General features: G+C 43.0%; 1 protein-coding gene across 3 annotated transcripts in view; it reads right to left on the bottom strand.

Moving 5' to 3' along the window:
• Positions 1-20,287, bottom strand: part of UBE4B (ubiquitination factor E4B) — an 81,050-nt gene that overhangs the window by 45,369 nt on the left and 15,394 nt on the right. For all 3 annotated transcript variants that reach the window (XM_017888005.1, XM_017888006.1, XM_017888007.1), the window contains 9 exons: positions 19,457-19,557; positions 16,977-17,091; positions 12,048-12,131; positions 9,475-9,531; positions 8,297-8,413; positions 8,101-8,199; positions 6,419-6,532; positions 3,761-3,959; positions 1,458-1,596 (listed from right to left, as the gene is read on the bottom strand). In XM_017888005.1, coding sequence (XP_017743494.1) covers positions 1,458-1,596; positions 3,761-3,959; positions 6,419-6,532; positions 8,101-8,199; positions 8,297-8,413; positions 9,475-9,531; positions 12,048-12,131; positions 16,977-17,091; positions 19,457-19,557 — 1,025 coding nt within the window. The remainder of the gene's footprint in view (positions 1-1,457; positions 1,597-3,760; positions 3,960-6,418; positions 6,533-8,100; positions 8,200-8,296; positions 8,414-9,474; positions 9,532-12,047; positions 12,132-16,976; positions 17,092-19,456; positions 19,558-20,287) is intronic.

The following is a 20,287-nucleotide window of genomic DNA, read 5'->3' as shown; positions in this document are numbered from 1 at the left end:
ACTTTGGGAGGCCGAGACGGGCGGATCACGAGGTCAGGAGATCGAGACCATCCTGGCTAACACGGTGAAACCCCGTCTCTACTAAAAATACAAAAAACTAGCCGGGCGTGGTGGCGGGCGCCTGTAGTCCCAGCTACTCGGGAGGCTGAGGCAGGAGAATGGCGGGAACCCGGGAGATGGAGCTTGCAGTGAGCCGAGATTGCGCCACTGCACTCCAGCCTGGGCAACAGAGCGAGACTCCGTCTCAAAAAAAAAAAAAAAAAATTGGCCAGGCACAGTGGCCCACATCTGTAATCCTAGCACTTTGGGAGGCCAAGGTGGGTGGATCACCTGAGGTCAGCAGTTTGAGACCAGCCTGACCAATATGGTGAAACCCTGTCTCTACAAAAAATACAGAAAAATTAGCCAGGCATGGCGGTGTACAGCTGTATTCCCAGCTACTCACAAGGCTGAGACAGGAGAATTGCTTGAACCCAGGCAGTGGAGGTTGCAGTGAGCCGAGATCATGCCATTGGATTCCAGCCTGGATGGAGCAAGACTACGTCAAAAAAAAAAAAAAAAAAAAAAAAAAAAAAAATTGGGCATGGTGGTGCGCGTCTGTAATCCCAGCTACTCGGAAAGCTGAAGCAGGAGAATTGCTTGAACCTGGGAGGCACAGGTTGCAGTGAGCTGGGATCGTACCACTGCACTCCAGCCTGGGCAACAGAGCGAGACTCCATCTCAAAAAAATAAATAAATAAAAAAGAATTAGTAAGTGATTTAAGCAAGGTAGATACAGAGATATAAATATGATTCAGTTTCTCTCATAGCCAGACTACACAGGTTCTAGACCAAAAAGCAGAAGTGGTTTCATTATTCCAGATGACCTGCTCAAGAATATTTGCTCTGTGTTCCTGTGACTTCTGTTTGTTGGTGTTAGTACACAGCAAAAAATGCTTAGAGTAAGAAACATAACAATGATGTTAATGAATTGGAAATCTGAGGCTGCTATTTGGCCATTTTGGACTCCTCATGGCACAGAACAAGCCAAAAAGAGAATTACACGTGGGCAGGAGTAAATGATCTTGGTTATCAAGGGAAACCATGGTTACTTTTTCACAGTCCAGGGAAGAAGGCGTATGTCTGAAACCCAGGGGACCCTTTAAACTTTTAAAGTTTAAAGTGCCTGCTGGTAATGTATGCCCAGCTGGAAAAGTTAATGGAAGTCTGTAGCAACCATAAACAGAGTGAAATACCCAGGGTTCAGAACTCTCAGAAATCAAGGTTTGGATCACTTCACCAGGTAAAGAACTCTGGACAACTGAGGAACGTGGATGTGGTGGTGGAGGCAGATAGAACACTATATAACGTACGTATCTCCCCCAACATTCAAAACTACTGTTCACAATGGAATTGCTTGCCCCTGACAAAAAAATGGTAACTCAGGCAAACCCAGGACACGGCATCATGGCACATACCTATTGAGCTCCCGGATAGCCCGGAGTCTGCGGATATAGCGACGGCAACTAGGCAGAATAGACAGGTGGTGAGCATGCAGGGTGAGAAAGAAGCACTCCGTAGGGAATTTCGGCTCAGAAAATGGAGGCTGATCACCATCTAGGAAAAAGAACATCATTCCCTAAATAAAATCTATTACATGTCTCAATCAGAGAAAAAGCTCAATTCAGAAGAGAAAATTACATTTGAATTTTTATGAAGTTTAAAGACACATTTATTTATTTATTTATTTGAGCTGGAGTTTTGCCCACTTGTCACCCAGGCAGAAGTGCAATGGCGCAGTCTTGGCTTACTGCAAATTCTGCCTCCCAGGTTCAAGTGATTATCCTGCCTCAGCCTCCCTAGTAGCTGGGATTACAGGCATGTGCCACCACACCTGGCTACTTTTGCATTTTTAGGACAGACGAGGTTTCACCATGTTGGCCAGGCTGGTCTCGAACTCCTGACCTCAGGTAATCCACCCTCCTTGGCCTCTCAAAGTGCTGGGATTACAGGCATGAGCCACCATGCCTGGCCAGACGTTTAAGGATACTTTTGCAAATATAAACTTAAACAATGCTACAAGAAGAAGAGAATTCTGTTAGCTCCATTCAAGGATCAGGTATTCTGTCCTACCTCATTAAATGTGTACATAGATGTCCATTACAATCTTTTTTTTTTTTTTGAGAGAGGGTCTTACTCTGTCACCTAGGCTGCAGGGCAGTGGTAAGATCACAGCTCACCGCAGCCTTGATTTCCTGGGCTCGGGCAATCCTCCTGCCTCAGTCTCCTGGGTGGCTGGGAACACAGGCATGTGCCACCATGCTGGGCTAATTTTTTTCTTTGTAGAGATGGGGTTTCCCTATTTTGCCCAGGCTGGTCTTGAACTCCTGGACTCAAGCTATCCTCCCACCTCAGCCTCCAAAAGTTCTGGGATTATGGATGTGAGCCACCATTCCCAGCCCATCAGCAACCTTTGGTGATGTTTCTTACTGATGTATAAAATCTCCGTTTTTCAATACAATACAGAAATATTTAAATCTCGAAATGGTATTAAATTATGTTAATAAACTACTGATTCTAGAGCCATTTCCCTGCATATTTCCTTTTTCTAATTTTTTTCTACTATAAGTAATAGTACTACTGGGAGGATTTATGTAAACAAAATTATCCCTTTTTCCTCCAACTTTGGGAATATATCCTGAAAAGTAGAATTATTAAGAACAACAGTATTATAATTTTTTCTATGAATCACCAGAATTCACTTTAGACAGGTTAAATAAATTGGTGAAATGTCATCTACTTCTTCGAAAACTTACATTCTATTTCATTACTTTGGTTTCGGCTTGTTTATAGATATATTATGATAGCTCAAATGTTTTTTCAATTTGTGTCTTTTTTTCTTTTTTGTTTTTTTGAGACGGAGTCTTGCTCTGTCGCCCAGGCTGGAGTGCAGTAGCTCAATCTCTGCTCACTGCAAGCTCCGCCTCCCAGGTTCATGCCATTCTCCTGCCTCACCCTCCCGAGTAGCTGGGACTACAGGCACCCGCCACCACGCCTGGCTAATTTTTCTTTTTTTTATTTTTAGTAGAGACGGGTTTCACCGTGTTAGCCAAGATGGTCTCCATCTCCTGACCTCGTGATCCGCCCACCTCGGCCTCCCCAAAGTGCTGGGATTACAGGCATGAGCCACCGTGCCTCGCCTGTTTTTTTTTTTTTTTTTTTTTTTGAGACAGAGTCTCACTCTGTTGCCCAGGCTGGAGTGCAGTGGCATGACTGTGGCTCACTGCAACCTCTACCTCCTGGGTTCAAACGATTCTCCTGCCTCAGCCTCCTGAGTAGCTGGGATTACAGGAGCGTACCACCACACCTGCTAATTTTTGTATCTTTAGTAGAGACATGGTTTCACCATGGTGGTCAGGCTGGTCATGAACTCCGGACCTCATGATCTGCCCACCTCAGCCTCCCAAAGTGCTCGGATTACAGGCGCACCACCATGTCCAGCTAACTTTGGTATTTTTAGTAAAGACGGGGTTTCACCATGTTAGTCAGGCTGGTCTTGAACTCCTGACCTTGTGACCCACCTGCCTCGGCCTCCCAAAGTGCTGGGATTACACATATGAGCCACCATGCTGGGCCTACTGTATTAATTTTTATTATGTTTCTCTATCTCATAAGTTCATTTTACAGTGAGGTAGTAACAATTTGTGAGGAATTACTAGCATGTAGGTAAGATAAAACACTAGCAGTGTTTTAATGACCGAGTCGTGAACACAGTACTCACAGAGTTCAGTCAGCCAGTCATTCACATCTTCCATCGTGGCATTCACACGCGTCTCATCATTTGGAAGAGTAATCCGACATCTTGGGTGAAAAATATACGTGGGATCAACTGTTTCTAACTTGATTTTTGTACTTAGCTGCTGCAGTACCCAAAGGAAATTCAGCATAAATCCATCTGTAGATACTAATCTATCATCTGTCTATGAAAGATGAAAAGAAAAAGTATTTTTAAACATTAAAAAAATTTTTTTTGAGATAGGGTCTCACTCTGTTGCCCAGGCTGGAGTGAAGGGGTGTGATTTCGGCTGCAACCTCTGCCTCCCAGGCTCAAGCAATCCTCCCACTTCAGCCTCCCAAGTAGCTGGGACCTAAAGTGATCCGCCTACCTCGGCCTCCCAAAGTGCTGGGATTACAGGGGCGAGCCACTGTGCCCAGCCAAGAAAAAGTATTTAAAATAATAACATGAATAGAAATTTTGGCCTTTATAAGAAAGCAGACTGAACTTTCAAGCATAACTGTATCCTAAAGTCAATGAGAAGACATACATATCATCACCACTGTCATTCCATTAATTCTGTATTAGCAGGTGCTACTTGTTGACTACCACCTATTACATAATTATTATTTATGCAAGAGGCATTTTATAAATTTCTTTTTTTTTTTATTTTTTTGAGACAGAGTTCTGCTCTTGTTGCCCAGGCTAGAATGCAGTGGCGCGATCCCCGCTTCCAGGTTCAAGTGATTCTCCTGCCTCAGCCTCCCCAGTAGCTGGGATTACAGGTACCCACCACCATGCCCGGCTAATTTTTTGTATTTTTAGTAGAGACGGGGTTTCACCATGTCGGCCAGGCTGGTCTCGAACTCCTGACCTCAGGTGATCCGCCCGCCTCGGCCTCCCAAAGTGCTTGATTATAGGCGTGAGCCACCGCGCCCAGCCATTTTATACATTCTTTTACTGAACCATCACAATAATTCTTACAGGTCAGTAATACTGCTGTTAACATTTTATACAGGAGGAAATAAAGACTCAGAGACCCTGAAGTGATTTGCCTGAGCCTCAAAATTAGTAAGCAGAAACACAATAAATGTTGCTTTCTTTCTTTTCTTTTCTTTTTTTTTGAGACAGGGTTTTACTCTGTTGCCCAGGCTGTAGTACAGTGGTGCAAACATAGCTCACTACAGCCTCAACCTCCTGGGCTTAAGCGATCCTCGCACTTTAGCCTCCTGAATAACTGGGTCTACAGGTGTATGCCACTACACTGAGCTAATTTTTTATTTTTTTGTAGAGACGGGGTCTCCCTATGTTGCCCAGGCTGATCTCAACCTCCTTGGCTCAAGTGATTCTCTCGCCTCAGCCTCCCAAGTAGCTGAAACTTTGGGTATGCGCCAGCCACCATGCCCAGATAATTTCTGTATTTTTTGTAGAGATGGGGTTTCGTTATGTTGCCAGGGCTGGTCTCAAATGACTGGGCTCAAGCGATCCTCCCACCTCGGCCTCCCAAAGTGTTGAGATTACAGGCCTGAGCCACCATGCCCGGCCTCTTTCTCCTCTTTATTTCCCTCAAGAGCATCAAAACAAGTAGTTCCACTTGTTATCATGGGACATTGTTTCTCTAGGTGACAGCATCAGCACACTCTTGCATTAACAATATAACAATGTAACTTGATTACCTCTGTTAAGAAAAAAATAATAATACAACAATGATAAGAATGATAGTTAATACTGGTTGAGAGATCACTGTGTACCGGGCACCATCCTAACAGCTTTATATATAATAAACCCAGTACTAGTAGTACCCCCACTTAGCAGATGAGGAAACGGAGGCACAGAGGAGTAACTGTCTAAGGTCCTGCAGTTAGTACACGGTGGAACCACGATCAGAAACCACCAGATCTATGCTCTTCTCGCTACGTTTTTTGCTTCTGAGTATACGCATCACGTCATTCATTCATTATTCATTACTAATCAAGGAAGTATGCCCTTTTCTCCACTGGCAAAGCAGCCACAGCCACTGGCCTGTCTCACCTGGACCGAAGCACTCACGCCCTTGCAGCCGCCTCCTTGGGTCTGTTCTTGGCTGCCCCCTTCTGCTTTGGTCCATTTACATGCAGCTTTTGTGATTTCCCTGCTAAAAACCCTCCCATGACAGTTCCGATCCTGTAAACCCAACCTGATGGAGCCCTGTCTACCCACTAACTCCAGGACCTGCCATTCCCTCCTGTTCACTCTTCTCCAGCCACAAAAGCCTGCATACTGGGCTTGTAACAAAGCTGCTTCGTTTCCACCTTGGACAGCTCTTTTCTCAGCCACTACAACGGCTGGCTCCTTCCTATGAAACAAACCTCACCTCCACAGGGAGGCCTTTCCTGCCACCCAATCACAAATCACCTTCAGACCTTCCTTCTGGTAACTACAGTTCTTCTCATGTCATTTACTTTGCTCTGTTTTCTTCATTGATTATACGACTGTCTAAAATCATGTATTTATATGTGTACTTGTTTACCCTGTGGAACATGGGCTCCACAAAAGCAGGAAGCTTGTCTACCTTGTTCAATACTGTTCCCCCATTCCTAGAACAGTGCCTGGTAGGTGCTGACTAAATCTGGGTCAGATGAATGAATGTGACGAACAGTGAAAAGCAGTCTGTAGGAATCCTACCTGCATCTGTGCTTTCTTCATATTGGCATTGACGACAGCCGCCATGTAACTGAGAGCAGCCTCACGGGTTTCACCATTTAACAAAATACTATGCAGAATCTTAAAAAGCTCTTGCTGAAATTTATTTTTAAAAAGAAGAAACAAATTAAAACTATTTTGCACACGATTCCTTTTTGACTTCACGAACAGCTAGCCTACTTCCCACGTTCTCTCCTCTCCCACTTCTACTCATTTCAGACAATACTGAGTGAAAGAAGAATATAAGAAACATCCATATTCAACTATGTCAAGGTAATCAGCATGAAAGCAGAATATGGAGTGGGGGAGGTAGGCAGTTACAGTTTTTTGTTTTTTTTTTTTTGAGACTGAGTCTAGCTCTGTTGCCAGGCTGGAGTGCAGAGGTGCAATCTCGGCTCACTGCAACCTGCCCCTTCCAGGTTCAAGCGATTCTCCTGCCTCAGCCTCCCGAGTAGCTGGGATTACAGGCACATGCTGCCATGCCCAGCTAATTTTTTTTTTTTTTTTTTTTTTTTGAGACAGAGTTTTGCTCTTATTGCCCAGGCTAGAGTGCAGTGGCACATCTCGGCTCATTGCAACCTCTGCCTTCCGGTTTCAAGCGATTCTCCTGCCTTAGCCTCCCAAGTTGCTGGGATTATAGGCACCTGCCACCATGCCCAGCTAATTTTTTTTTTGTATTTTAGTAGAGATGGGGTTTCACCATGTTGGTAAGGCTGGTCTTGAACTGCTGACCTCGTGATCCACCTACCTCGGCCAATTTTTGTATTTTTAGTAGTGACGAGGTTTCACCGTGTTGGCCATGATAGTCTCTACCTCCTGACCTCGAGATCCACCCACATTGGCCTCCCAAAGTGTTGGGATTATAGGCGTGAGCCAACGAACCCAGCCGGCAGTTAGAGTTTTAATAAAATAGCCTTTGTTACTTCCTTCCCATGATCAAAATTACCTTAGATACCCAAGCCTGTAACTTCTTTGCCTTTTTTCTTTTTTTGAGATGGAGTCTTGCTCTGTCGCCCAGGCTGACAGCATGCAGTGACATGATCTCGGCTCACTGCAACCCCCACCTCCTGGGTTCAAGCGATCATTGTGCCTCAGCCTCCCGAGTAGCTGGGTAGCTGGGATTACAGGCACGTGCTGCCACACCTGGCTAATTTTTGTATTGTTAGTAGAGATGGGTTTCATCATGTTGGCCAGGCTGGTCTCAAACTCCTGACCTCAAGTGATCCACCCACCTCAGCCTCCCAAAGTGTTGGGATTACAGGTGTGAGCCATCACACCCGGCCCTTCTCTGCCTTTAAGTTTGAGAACTGAAGACATATTAATCAGGATTTGGGATAAGCAAGTCAGTGAAGGTGTGTGCAAACTAACAGCCCTTGCTCACCCTCACAGTGCAAATGCCTAAGGGCCAGCTGGAGGAAGAGCCGGGTCACTAAGCTTAGGATCAGTTCCCAGTGATGCTACATACAAAGGCAGCATACTGCTGTTGTTACAACCTGTTATTCAAGACATAGGTTATTTACTTATAGTTTATCTTTTTTATGTAAGATTGAATTGGCTTTTGTTAGCCATTTGTCTACTGGGCATCGTCCAGTCTACAAAATAAAAGCTCCCTATCTGGAGTTCATCTTTGCTACTTCCTCTGGGTTTGTTCTCTGAACGCTTACCCTTCCGAGCTCTAAGTAATGCTGCAATGATTGGCTAACCACACGAGTGTTTTCCAGGGTAATGGCAGGCCCTGAGAAGTATTTTTCAACCACTTTAACCTGGAAAGAGAAGGAAAAATGCAATCAACATATAATGTACATTTGGGAAGGAATCTGAATAGAAGGGCGGCAAAGTGCAAGTAGCCACTATACTTACATCATCTTCTGCAAAGACTGAGAAGCTAAAGAAAGCCCCCAAGTAAGAGAGTCTCTGCAGCTCCCGCCCACAGCCAGGACTTAAGGATTTCGGCAACCACAACGGCAAAGAAGCAACCTAGGCAGAAGATGGAAGAGGCCAGTCAGCCACTCAACAGGCCGATGAAGTAAAAATGTAATGAAAACCCTCCAGCTCCTCTATATTTTCACAAGATATTATTAAAACTTTTATGTTTCAGCCAGGCACGGTGGCTCACACCTGTAATCCCAGCACTTTGGGAGGCCAATGCGGGTGGGAGTGGGTCACCTGAGGTCAGGAGTCCGAGACAATCCTGGCCAATATGGAGAAACCCTGGCCAATATGGAGAAACCCCATCTCTACGAAAAATACAAAAATTAGCGGGGCATGGTGGTGTGCTCCTGTAATCCCAGCTACTAGGGAGGCTAAGGCAAGAGAATTGCTTGAACCCAGGAGGCAGAGGTTGCAGTGAGCTAAGATTGTGCCACTGCACTCCAGCCTGGGTGACAGAAAAAAAAAAAAAGAATTTTAAAGTTTCAGGATACTATTTGATGAAGTTCAAATGAACTCTTCTTACTTATACCACCAAAGGACTAGAATAACTTTTCCATAGCACTTGTTACTTTAGTTGTACAATACTTGTCAAGGAAAAAAAACAGGCCCGGTGCAGTGGCTCACGCCTGTAACCCAATAATTTGGGAGGCCGAGGCAGGGGGGATCACCTGAGGTCAGTAGTTCGAGACCAGCCTGGCCAACATGGTAAAACCCCATCTCTACTAAAAATACAAAAAAATTAGCCTGGCATGGTGATGCGTGCCTGTATTCCCAACTACTTGGGAGGCTGAGGCACGAGACTCACTTGAACCCAGGAGGTGGAGGCTGCAGTGGGCCAAGATCGCACCATTGCACTCCATCCAGCCTGGGTGATAGAGCAAGATTCTTGGGGGAAAAAAACGGAAAAAAATCATAGAAACGAACACTGTAAGGCAGGAAATAACGTGTCTAACAACAATGTAACAGTTGAGAGCCTCCCAGACACGTGACCTCCGCCTACACCTAAATGTCCTTCAAGAGTTTTCCAGGTCATCTCACTGGAGGAATGCCTTCTGGGTTACGATATATTCACTGAAAACGTGCAAGCCCATCAGGTGAGTGCTTACCAAATTGCACACAGGGTGTGTCTTTCCAAACTTGGTTTCACAGAGCTCACCTAGTGCCTAAAAATAAGATCAGAGTCATTTGAATGCATTTCATCTTAAACTGACTGTCATTTGTAGCATCAAGAAACAGCTTTAACTGCTGCTATAAATGCATTCCCTCTAAAATGGCAGCAGCTTTACTACCTTTTCTGATTAATAAACTAATACACATGCAATGTGAAAAACTGGAAATAAAACAGAAATATAAAATGAAACTCAAAATTACTCAAGCTTTACCCTCAAAGATAACCTCTACTGATATTTTGAGCAACAGTTTTCCAGATATATTTTTGTGTACTGTATCTATCTATATTTTTTACAAAAAAAAGGTTTTCCACTTCATATCTTTCCATGTCAAAAATATTTATTTCATAAACTTTAGATGGCTCCTCTTGCCAGTGTTAAACATGACTATAAATAATTACAATTTAGTAAGCTATCAAATTCAAAACATATTTAAAAGCTTGGTTTTAATATGTTTTGGTTTAATAACTTGGTTTCAAGATATCTAGTACTTTTAAGAATTCCAACACTTTCCTTCAGAGCTCCAACCATCCTAACATTAGAGAACGATGAAAAACACTTTTTAGGGACATAAACATAATTTAACAGACCCACGGTAACTCAATCAAACTTTATTTTAAACAGTTAATTTCCTCTGTGATTCGGACACAGCTCTAGAAGTTGCTACAAGCCGAAGAGTCCATTTAGGCACTGACACAACGTTGAGATGCCTCTGAGGTTCAGGCAGCCGACTCAGAAGGAAGCATTCTCACTGCCTAGGGCAGGAGTTCACAAACCTGGCTGCATATTAGGATCACATGGGAAGCCTTTGGAAACCCCAATGCCATGCCACACCGCTGGTGAATTAAATCACGAGGTCTGAGGCGGGGAGCCAGGCAGAAACACCTTTAAAGATCCCCAGCTGACTCCAAGGTATGGCACAGCAGCATCCACTGACCTAGAGAATGATCACAATTATTTCTGATTTTAGCTTCAACAGTCTTCCTCTTCCTGCCTCTCATTATTGTACCCTCTCACTCACTGCACCCTCGTTATTATACAAGCATCAATAATGGCACAAAATGAAATCATTGTCTACCACAATGGAGGCCTCTGTCTTTTGACCAAAAGGACATTTTGTTGATATCAGATGCTAAAAGCTCCTCACTGAAACATCAAGCTAATTCACATCACAACCCAAAAGCCAACAATCCCATGAAGGAACATCTACATAATACAGTGATAATTAGTGTTCACTAAAATATTTCATCACTGAACTCAAACAATCAGATTATTTCACTTCCTTTTACCTGCCTAAGGCAGAACAACACATAAAGATTCAAAGAATTTTATCAGGAGCCCTAATAACACGTACAATGGAAAGAGCTCTGGCATAAATCCACTTAAAATTATTTTTTAAAGTAGGAATTCTGTTTCACCTTCTAATTTCCCAGCATTCTTGTAGCCTTTTAGTGTCATGATAGGTTTGAATTTTTTTAATAGATAAATGCACCCTTTGTGTACAGCTCTGTTTTAACATTTATCACAGTATCTGTTCAACTGTTGTGCTGCAGCTCTTATTTTCGCAGATTATAGGTGCCTTGAGGAGAGGGACCTTGTCTTCCTAGCTGCTGTATCCCCAGTGTCTAGCACAGAACAGATCGTCAGTAATGAATTCATGGTATAATGGAATCCAATCAGTGGAATGAGTAAAAGAAATAAATACAGTAAGAAAAACAACCATGGTCTCAATTTACATAAGACTTAATTTATACACAGAACAAGTGAATTTCATTTTGATATTTTTTCCTTTATACTTCTGCAATGAAAATATTCAGTAATGCTTCAAAATATTTTTCTCCCAAAATTTCAAATAAGCGAATTCAGAACAGAAAAGAGCTTCTAATTTTCATTCTAGTTTCAGTATTTTTACAACATTCAAGACTCCCCATGGGAATCTAGCTGAAGCTTCTGTCCACTATGTATGCCTGCTGTGAGTGCCCTAAAGAGCTAAGCAGATGTCTGCTTCCCAAGTAAAGCCTGCAGATGAAGTGTATGACCTTAGGAAACGGGGTGGGGGGGGGTGGCGTAAACAAGAGAGCTACCCTAAGATTTTCTGCACAAAGTAAACACATAAAGATAAAATTGTATTCATTTTCTTAGCATGTACAGCTTTGCCTTTTTTATTTGCATTTTTAATAGTTTTTAAGTAACAAAATTTCATCCCAACTATGGTATGCTCATTGCTAGGAGACAGTTATCTTTTTCATAAGCTATACAAAGTACATTGTAATAAGTGCATCACTAACTCCTGTCTAGGACTTGGACAGGTGGAAGATGTACCAGGCTGCTAACTGTCTTCACTGATGCATCTCACTGCACACCAAACACTCTGCATGGCCAACACAGTGATTTCATGTTTTAAATCTGAAAACAAGGTTGATCTCATGGACCTGAAAGAAAAGTATATGTCAAAATAATCTGAAAGAAAAACATCTATTGAATGAGTTAAAGAAAAGAACAAATTTTACCATGAGGGGGTATTTAAAGTAGTCACTATCGAGGGAGCACTCTTTGGCAGCAAGAGCCAGGCCTTGTAAAATGGGGATAAATATCTATAAGAAAAAAAACAAAATCAGAAATATAAGTTTAAGAGAATCTAAGAATGGGAAGTATGTCAAATAAGGTGCTAGAACTGAGTGTCCAGGCAATTTCCTTCCTTCCCCAGGGAAAAGGTTTTTTGCATATAAAAGTCTAGAATCCAGCCAGAGTGTTGACCTGTTCTTTGACAAGGCTAACCATAAAGTAATACAGCTGAATTCTCCAGAAGTAAGAGGATTTTGGTGAACTCTGATACTCTGATAGGACCCCCGTAATTCAACAAAACCCATACATTTGGAGCCTGTTGAAGGACTCCCCAGGGGTCGTTGCTCTACTCAATTAAATGCTGCATATCTCGGCAACTAATATGTTCCTCTATCTATCTATCTATCTATCTATCTATCTATCTATCTATTTTTTTTGAGACAGAGTCTCGCTCTGTTGTCCAGACTGGAGTGCAATGGTACAGTCTCAGCTCACTACAACCTCTGCCTCTGGGGTTCAAGTGATTCTCCTGCCTCAGCCTCCCGAGTAGCTGGGATTACAGGTGCCTGCCACCACACCCACCTAATTTTTGCATTTTTGGTAGAGACGGAGTTTCACTTTGTTGGCCACGCTGGTTTTGAACTCCTGACCTCGTGATCCACCCGCCTCAGCCTCCCAAAGTGCTGGGATTACAGGCGGGAGCTACCACACCCAGCCCTCTACCAATATTTTTTAAAAGTCTTTCCCCATTTATTTTGAGGAAAACAAGATAAACAGGCCAACAACGAATATTATTATTACATTAAACTTAATTAAGTTAGAGCAAAGAGCTAGTTGGTGAAGGTTGAAACTGACAAAGAAAGCTTTAGTTAAAAAGCCTTACCTCTTCATATAGTGTAATTAGTACATTAACCTGCTATTGGCACTTAAAGGAACTCAAATCTGCCTTTATACATTTATGATTAATACCGGGTAACACCATGCAAGATTTACTCAGCCTAGCTCATCTTCAAATTTCACAATGCACTCAGTGATCAACACATTTAGTAAGCTGGTTGGGATTCAAGGCTAGTAACATTAAATAGAAAATGTTGTAAACAGCAGCTGACAATCTGAATGCCAACAAGTTGTAATAGGAGTATACTATGTAGCCACTAGAAAACGTGAAAAATTCCCTTTCGAACTAATTTCATTCCATGATACTGAGCACCTTAATAGTTTAAAGAGCACAGTACAAAAAACAGGTGCCCTGGATGACAAAGTGTCTGTGGAGTGTTGTGAGATATCAACACAGCTCTGGAAGAGATCATACTATGGTTTTTGTAATTCCAACAATCAGGGTAGAAGTAACTCGCTCTCATAAGCCAGATAAAAATGGAGAAGTAACACTCAGGTGTGTCACTGGGGAATGCCAACATTGTAATCAAGAAGAAAAGACAAACAGAAGTTCCAGAATCACCAAAAATTAGCTTCATAATTGGTCATCCTGAAAAATCTCCAAAATTTTTTCAGGAAGGCTACAAGTAAAATATAATTATACTTTCTCGTATAGTTATCCTTTTGTACAATCAGGGCTTCATTTACAATAGGCAAAATAGCCAGGCGCGGCGGCTCACGCCTGTAATCACAGCGCTTTGGGAGGCCGAGGCAGGCAGATCACGAGGTCAGGAGATCGAGACCATCCTGGCTAACACTGTGAAACCCCGTCTCTACTAAAAATACAAAAAAAAAAAAAAATTAGTCGAGCGTGGTGGCAGGCGCCTCTAGTCCCAGCTACTCGGGAGGCTGAGGAAGGAGAATGGTGTGAACCTGGGAGGGGGAGCTTGCAGTGAGCCGAGATTGCACCACTGCACTCCAGCCTGGGCAACAGAGAGAGACTCCATCTCAAAAAACAAAAAAACAAAAACAAATACGATAGGCAAAATATTACTATGCATAATCTTTTTCTTTTTTTCCAGATAGTTTCACTCTGTTGCACAGGCTGGAGTCCAGTGGCATGATCTCGACTAAATGTAGCCTCCACTACCTGGGTTCAAGAGATTCTCCCGCCTCAGCCTCTCAAGTAGCCGGGACTACAGGCATGCACTACTGTGCCTGGCTAATTTTTTATATTTTGAATAGAGATGGGGTTTTGCCATGTTGCATCAACCTGGTCTCGAACTCCTGAGCTCAGGCAATCCACCTGCCTCAGCCTCCCAAAGTGCTAGGATTACAGGCGTGAGCCACCATGCCTGGCCTGACCCAGATATTATAAATAATTCTTTAATTTTCAAATGAATACTTCCCAGCACTGATTTAAAAATACTGTTAAGTGTCCACCTCCAGTCCTAAATTCAAGCGGCTGTTTATCTGTGAATATTTCTCAAATATTAAAAGGAGGTAGATATTTCAGTCAAAGATTTAATAATTCACATTTGCCACTCTTTTAAGACAAAAAGGTAAGTTGCTATTTTTCAGTTCAACAGCTCCATCTTCAACACTGAGTGGCTGAAAAGTCAGCAGAATTCTGGGATTAAAAATAAACAGGTCTGGGCCAGGCGCTATGGCTCACACTTGTAATCCCAGCACTTTGGGAGGCCAAGATGGGCAGATCACTTGAGGCCAAGAGTTCAAGACCAGCCTGGCCAACATGACAAAATCCCATCTCTACTAAAAATACAAAAATTAGCCGGGCATGGTGGTATACACTTGTAATCCCAGCTACTTGGGAGGCTGAGGCAGGAGAATCACTCGAACCCAGGAGGCGGAGGTTGCAGTGAGCTGAAACTGTGTTACTGTACTCCAGCCTGGGTAACAGAGAAAGACTCTGCCTCAAAATTAATTAATTATTTAATCAAATAAACAGGTCTGTGGTGGTCATATAACACTGTGAATGTAGTAAATGTCACTGAATTGTACACTTCAAAATGGTGGTTTGAGACCGGGTGTGCTGGCTCATACCTGCAATCCCAGCACTCTGGGAGGCTGAGGCGGACAGATCACCTGACATCAGGAATTCAAGACCAGTCTGGCCAACATGGTGAAACCCCCTCTCTACTAAAAATACAAAAAACTAACCAGATGTGGTAGCGGGTACCTGTAATCCCAGCTACTCAAGAGGCTGAGGCAGGAGAATCGCTTGAACCCGGGAGGCGGAGGTTGCTGTGAGCCGAGATCGCGCCATTGCACTCCAGCCTGGGCAACAAGAGCAAAACTCCGTCTCAAAAAAAAAAAAGGTGGTTTGATGTTATATGAATTTCACAAACGCGGGACTTCTCTGCCCAAAGCTGGTGACGGGGAAACAAGCAAACGAAACACACACAGAGGTCATCTCCTCTTGTGTAAGTCTGTTTAGAATCAAATAGGCTCAATATACCCCTTTCAGCTGGTCACTGGGCTGATTTTATATAGAGAGAACTACTCGATTCCTCAAATGATAGCTTCTTGAACAGGAAAAGTATTCTAATTACTACCCATTACCTCTCTAATGTAGTGCATCAATTAAACCTTCCAAGACAGTAATTTTTTTTTTTTTTGGAGACAGAGTCTTGCTCTGTCGCCCAGGCTGGAAAGCAGTGGCATAATCTCGGCTCACTGTAACCTCGTCTCCTGGGTTCAAGCAATTCTCCCACCTCAGCCTCCCAAGTAGCTGGGATTACAGGAGCCTGTCGCTAATTTTTGCATTTTTAGTAGGGACAGGGTTTCACCACATTGGCCAGGCTGGTCTTGAACTCCTGACCTCAGGCGATCCACCTGCCTCAGCCTCCCAAAGTGCTGGGATTACAGGCATGAGCCACCGTGCCCGGTTGACAGTGATTTATTTTCCTTAGAGTTCACTTATCCTTCTAGAGAAGAAAAGCTCACTATGCTGCCATTCATATTTCCATTAGTCAGTAACATTATCATTTAAGATAAACAGTCAGTGAATTCCAGACAGAGTACACAACACTAATTGGAATTTTTATTCTTGGATCCTGGCTGCTTCTTTTACAAATATTTTGAACCCTGCTGAAAACACAATTCTCAAGAATTCAAAGGTTTTAAAATTAACCGTTATAAATAATCTAAGGTATAAAACAGAGTGAAAGGAATCATACCAATTATAGCTATTGCCTCTGTTATTCTCTGTAGTCACAAAAAAGGAAGTGATGATACAGCAAACTGTAAGAAAATTTGATAGAAACCCTTTCATCGGGGAAAAAACTTGTGTGAAAGCTGCCAAGGCAAAGGGCTTACTTTCCCAAACAGGTCCTTCCAACAGTAATGTTAACGACAAAGTTTCACCTCGGAAGAAACCTTCAAGACTACGCACACAGCTTTATTTTTAAGCACTACATACCCGCATTTTCACTTGGCTTTACACAATGAGATACCAAAACAATGTATAAACACTAAATGAAACAATTAGGGAGATATGAGACATCTTTCCTAGTGGGAAGAAGACAAAGATTCTATATGGCGTGCAGGCTGCCAATGAGCTAATATGGTCACTAAGTTGTAAACCTTACAAACTCAGAGAACGAATTTTTGACACTACTTATCTGGCAAAGCACATCATGCCTTATGCTGTCTCTGGGTATTCTTGTTTCAAAAGCTCCTTGAAATCAGGAATGGGGCCTTAAATATTTTTTTCATATTGCCCGAAGCACCTAGCATAGACCTTGTTTAAAAGATAGATGTTTGACTGATTTGTTGAAACGGGCACATGATTTGAACAATGCAGCTGTCAATCCGATTTCCTCAAAAGACTATGGGGTAGGCCTTCTCTCTAAGCAAGTAACACATGGATGTTCGAATTCAGGCAAGAATTTTCAATGTATGGTGTATTCAGAAATTAGCCTCGGCATAGAGGCTCTCAGGCTAAAATTTGCAAGAGCAAACTCATACGACCGTACCTGCTTGAACACTTCTTCATCCTGGTGAGTGGTTCTCACCAGTTCCTGAATGAAGCCATATGGGAGATTCCTACACAGCATATACGGCACTAGGAAGGACGGCTGCTGCAAGGACCTGTGGACCCATGAACATTAGGGACGGTGATGAAGTCAACTCACTACAGAGGCACGTGAAATGTCATGTCAGCAACAACTGCCCAGTCAAAAGTCAAACTTAACATCTCCCACATATTCTGCAAAATAGTTTCAGGCAAAAGCTAACCCTTCTTACCAATAGTAATCACTTTTTGGTCTTTTTCATGAGAAACTATGGGAAGTTTCAAAGAATTCATCTTTTCCTACACAGAGCCCTTTAAAAATGAAGCACTCAAAAAAGGAAGCATGGCCAGGCACGGTGGCTCATGCCTGCAATCCCAGCACTTTGGGAGGCCGAGGTGGGAGGATCACTTGAGGCCCGGAGTTGAAGACCAGTCTGGGCAACACAGGAAGACTCTGTCTCTACAAAAAATGAAAATATCAACTGAACAAGATGGTGTGTGCCTGGAGTCCTGGCGACTTGGAAGGCTGAGGCAGGAGGACTGCCTGAGCCCAGGAGTTTGAGGTTATAGTGAACACTCCAGTCTAGGCAAGAGAGTGAGATCCTGTCTCTTAAAAAAATAATAATCATCATAAAAATAAATAAATAAAAAATAAGTATTATATGGTTTTTTGTTGTTGTTTGTTTTTTTTTAAGAGACAGAGTCTCGCTCTGCTGCCTAGGCTGCAGTGCAGTGGTGTGATCTCGGCTCACTGCAACCTCCACCTCCCAGGTTCAAGTGATCTCCTGCCTCAGCCTCCCGAGTAGCTGGGACTACAGGTGCCCGCCACCACACCCAGCTAATTTTTGTATTTTTAGTAGAGAAGGGGTTTCACCGTGTTCGTCCCAAACTCCTGACCTCAGGTGATCCACCTGCCTCAGCCTCCCAAAGTGCTGGGATTACAGGTATGAGCCCCCACACCTGGCCGCATTATATGTTTCTTTTACTTCTTTATGCCTCATCTAAATTGGGGGAAAAAAGATTAGTAGTGGCTGAGGACTTATTAATTTTAATCAAGGAACATTTTTTAAAGTTTTGGTACATGTATATAATTTTCCCTCTTTTGAAAAGTTTCAAAATATATGGTTATGGTGTACAAAACAACATTAAGAACACCTAGTATAAATAAAATGTAACACTGTGTTTGTGAACTTTTCTTTTATTTATTATTATTATTAGTTTTTGAGACAGTCTTGCTCTGTTACCCAGGCTGGAGTTAAGTGGCACAATCTCGGCTCACTGCAAGCTCCACCTCCCAGGTTCAAGTGATTCTCATGCCTGAGCCTCCCCAGTAGTTGGGATTACAGGTGCGTGCCACCATGCCCAGATAATTTTTTGTATTTTTAGTAGAGACAGGGTTTCATCATGTTGCCCAGGCTGGTCCTGAAGTCCTGAGCTCAGGCAATCTGTCTGCCTCAGCCTCCCAAAGTGCTAGGATTACAGGCGTGAGCCTGGAGTGTAAACTTTTAATTTCTTTTTTTTTTAATTTTTATTTTTTGAGACAGAGTTCTGTTCTATCACTCAGGCTGCAGTGTAGTGGCATGATCTCGGCTTACTGCAACCTCCACCTTCTGGGTTCAAACGATTCTCTGGCCTCAGCCTCCCAGGTAGCTGGGATTACAAGCATGCGCCACAACACCCAGCTAAGGTTTTTGTATATTTAGTAGAGACGGAACTTCACCATGTTGGCCAGGCCAGTCTCAAATTCCTGATCTCAGGTGATCCGCCGGCCTCGGCCTCCCAAAGTGCTGGGATTACAGGTGTGAGTCACCACACCTGGCCAAAACTTTTAAATGTAAACTTTTTCCTTTAGATTTTTTTTATATAAAAGAAATGAAATATACATCCTTTTAAAACTTGCTACCTTTAGAAGAATCAGAGACAAAGAAAAAAATTTTAAAAAACCAAATAAAAACAAAAAATTTGCAACCTTTATAGACTCCTCAGAAACAAACAATGTAGCACTTCGGTTGATTCCTAAACTATCCAATCCATTACTATCCTTTATCACTCAATAACAGAAATTGACCATGTTATACATGGAAGGTGATGATCCACACATTTATCAAATACTTCCACCAACTTCAGGCAGTTGCTGTACAGTCAGTTACTAATTTTCTGCCTTGTTTGTCCACATATTTCAACAATGGTCTATTTCAAAAAGCAGGCAGAATTCTTAAAACATAACTCATTTCTTTTAAAATATGCTTTGTACTACTTTAGAAGATGAGGAAAAAAGGAGCGTTTATTTTCATGGTATTTTAGAGAAGGAAAGGGATCTTCATTTTACAGGTGAGGAAGGGAGTTATCCAAGGTGGTGCAAGAATGGCCGGAGAGCCTGATGTCCACTGATGGCTAGGGCCTTCTGCCAGCTAATGTCAAGCACGTCACGGGTCTTCATACCTGGGCTGTGTTAGGGAGCCTTGTAGTACTAAAGCAGTATGGGATATGCACTGTGAGCGGATGTTGCTCAGAAGCTGGCTGACTGCTGGCTGGCTGCACATCTGAAAAGGAAAGGTGGAAGTGAGGACAACAAGAAACAAACAATACAATTTCATGCTATTAAAAACAAGAGTTAAAAGGGAGGGACCATCAGTAAACAGCATGCTTTCCTCTTCCTTTATTCTTAGTGAACGAACTACAGTAACTGTACCTTCCAAGTGTACTGCCTCTGCAGAAATTGATGTCAGAGAAGAAAGAAGTGTAAGTTTGAGGTGATCAAATTTATACTTAAGAAGCTTGGAGGCCGGGCGCGGTGTCTCACACCTGTAATTCCAGCACTTTGGAGGCCAAGGCGAGCAGATCACTTGATGTCAGAAGTGTAAGACTAGCCTGGGCCAGGCGTGTGGCTCACGCCTGTAATCCCGGCACTTTGAGAGGCCGAGACAGGCAGATCACGAGGTCAGGAGATCGACGTCATCCTGGCCAACATGGTGAAACCTCGTCTCTACTAAAAGACAAAAAATTAGCCAGACATGGTGATGCACGCCTATAGTCCCAGCTACTCGAGAGGCTGAGGCAGGGGAATCACTTGAACCCAGGAGGCAGAGATTGCAGTGAGCTGAGATTGTGACACTGCACTCCAGCCTGGCGACAGAGCAAGGCTCCATCTCAAAAAAAAACACAACCTGGCCAACATGGTGAAACCCCATCTCTACTAAAAAAATATAACAATTAGCTAGGTGTGCCGGGCGGGGTGGTTCACGCTTGTAATCACAGCACTTTGAGAGGCCA

The sequence above is a fragment of the Rhinopithecus bieti genome, unplaced genomic scaffold (genome assembly GCF_001698545.2).
Source record: "Rhinopithecus bieti isolate Rb0 unplaced genomic scaffold, ASM169854v2 scaffold_16234, whole genome shotgun sequence".
NCBI lineage: Eukaryota > Metazoa > Chordata > Mammalia > Primates > Cercopithecidae > Rhinopithecus > Rhinopithecus bieti.
The sequence above is the reverse complement of the archived record's forward strand: the minus strand, read 5'-3'. Positions and strand labels throughout refer to the sequence as shown.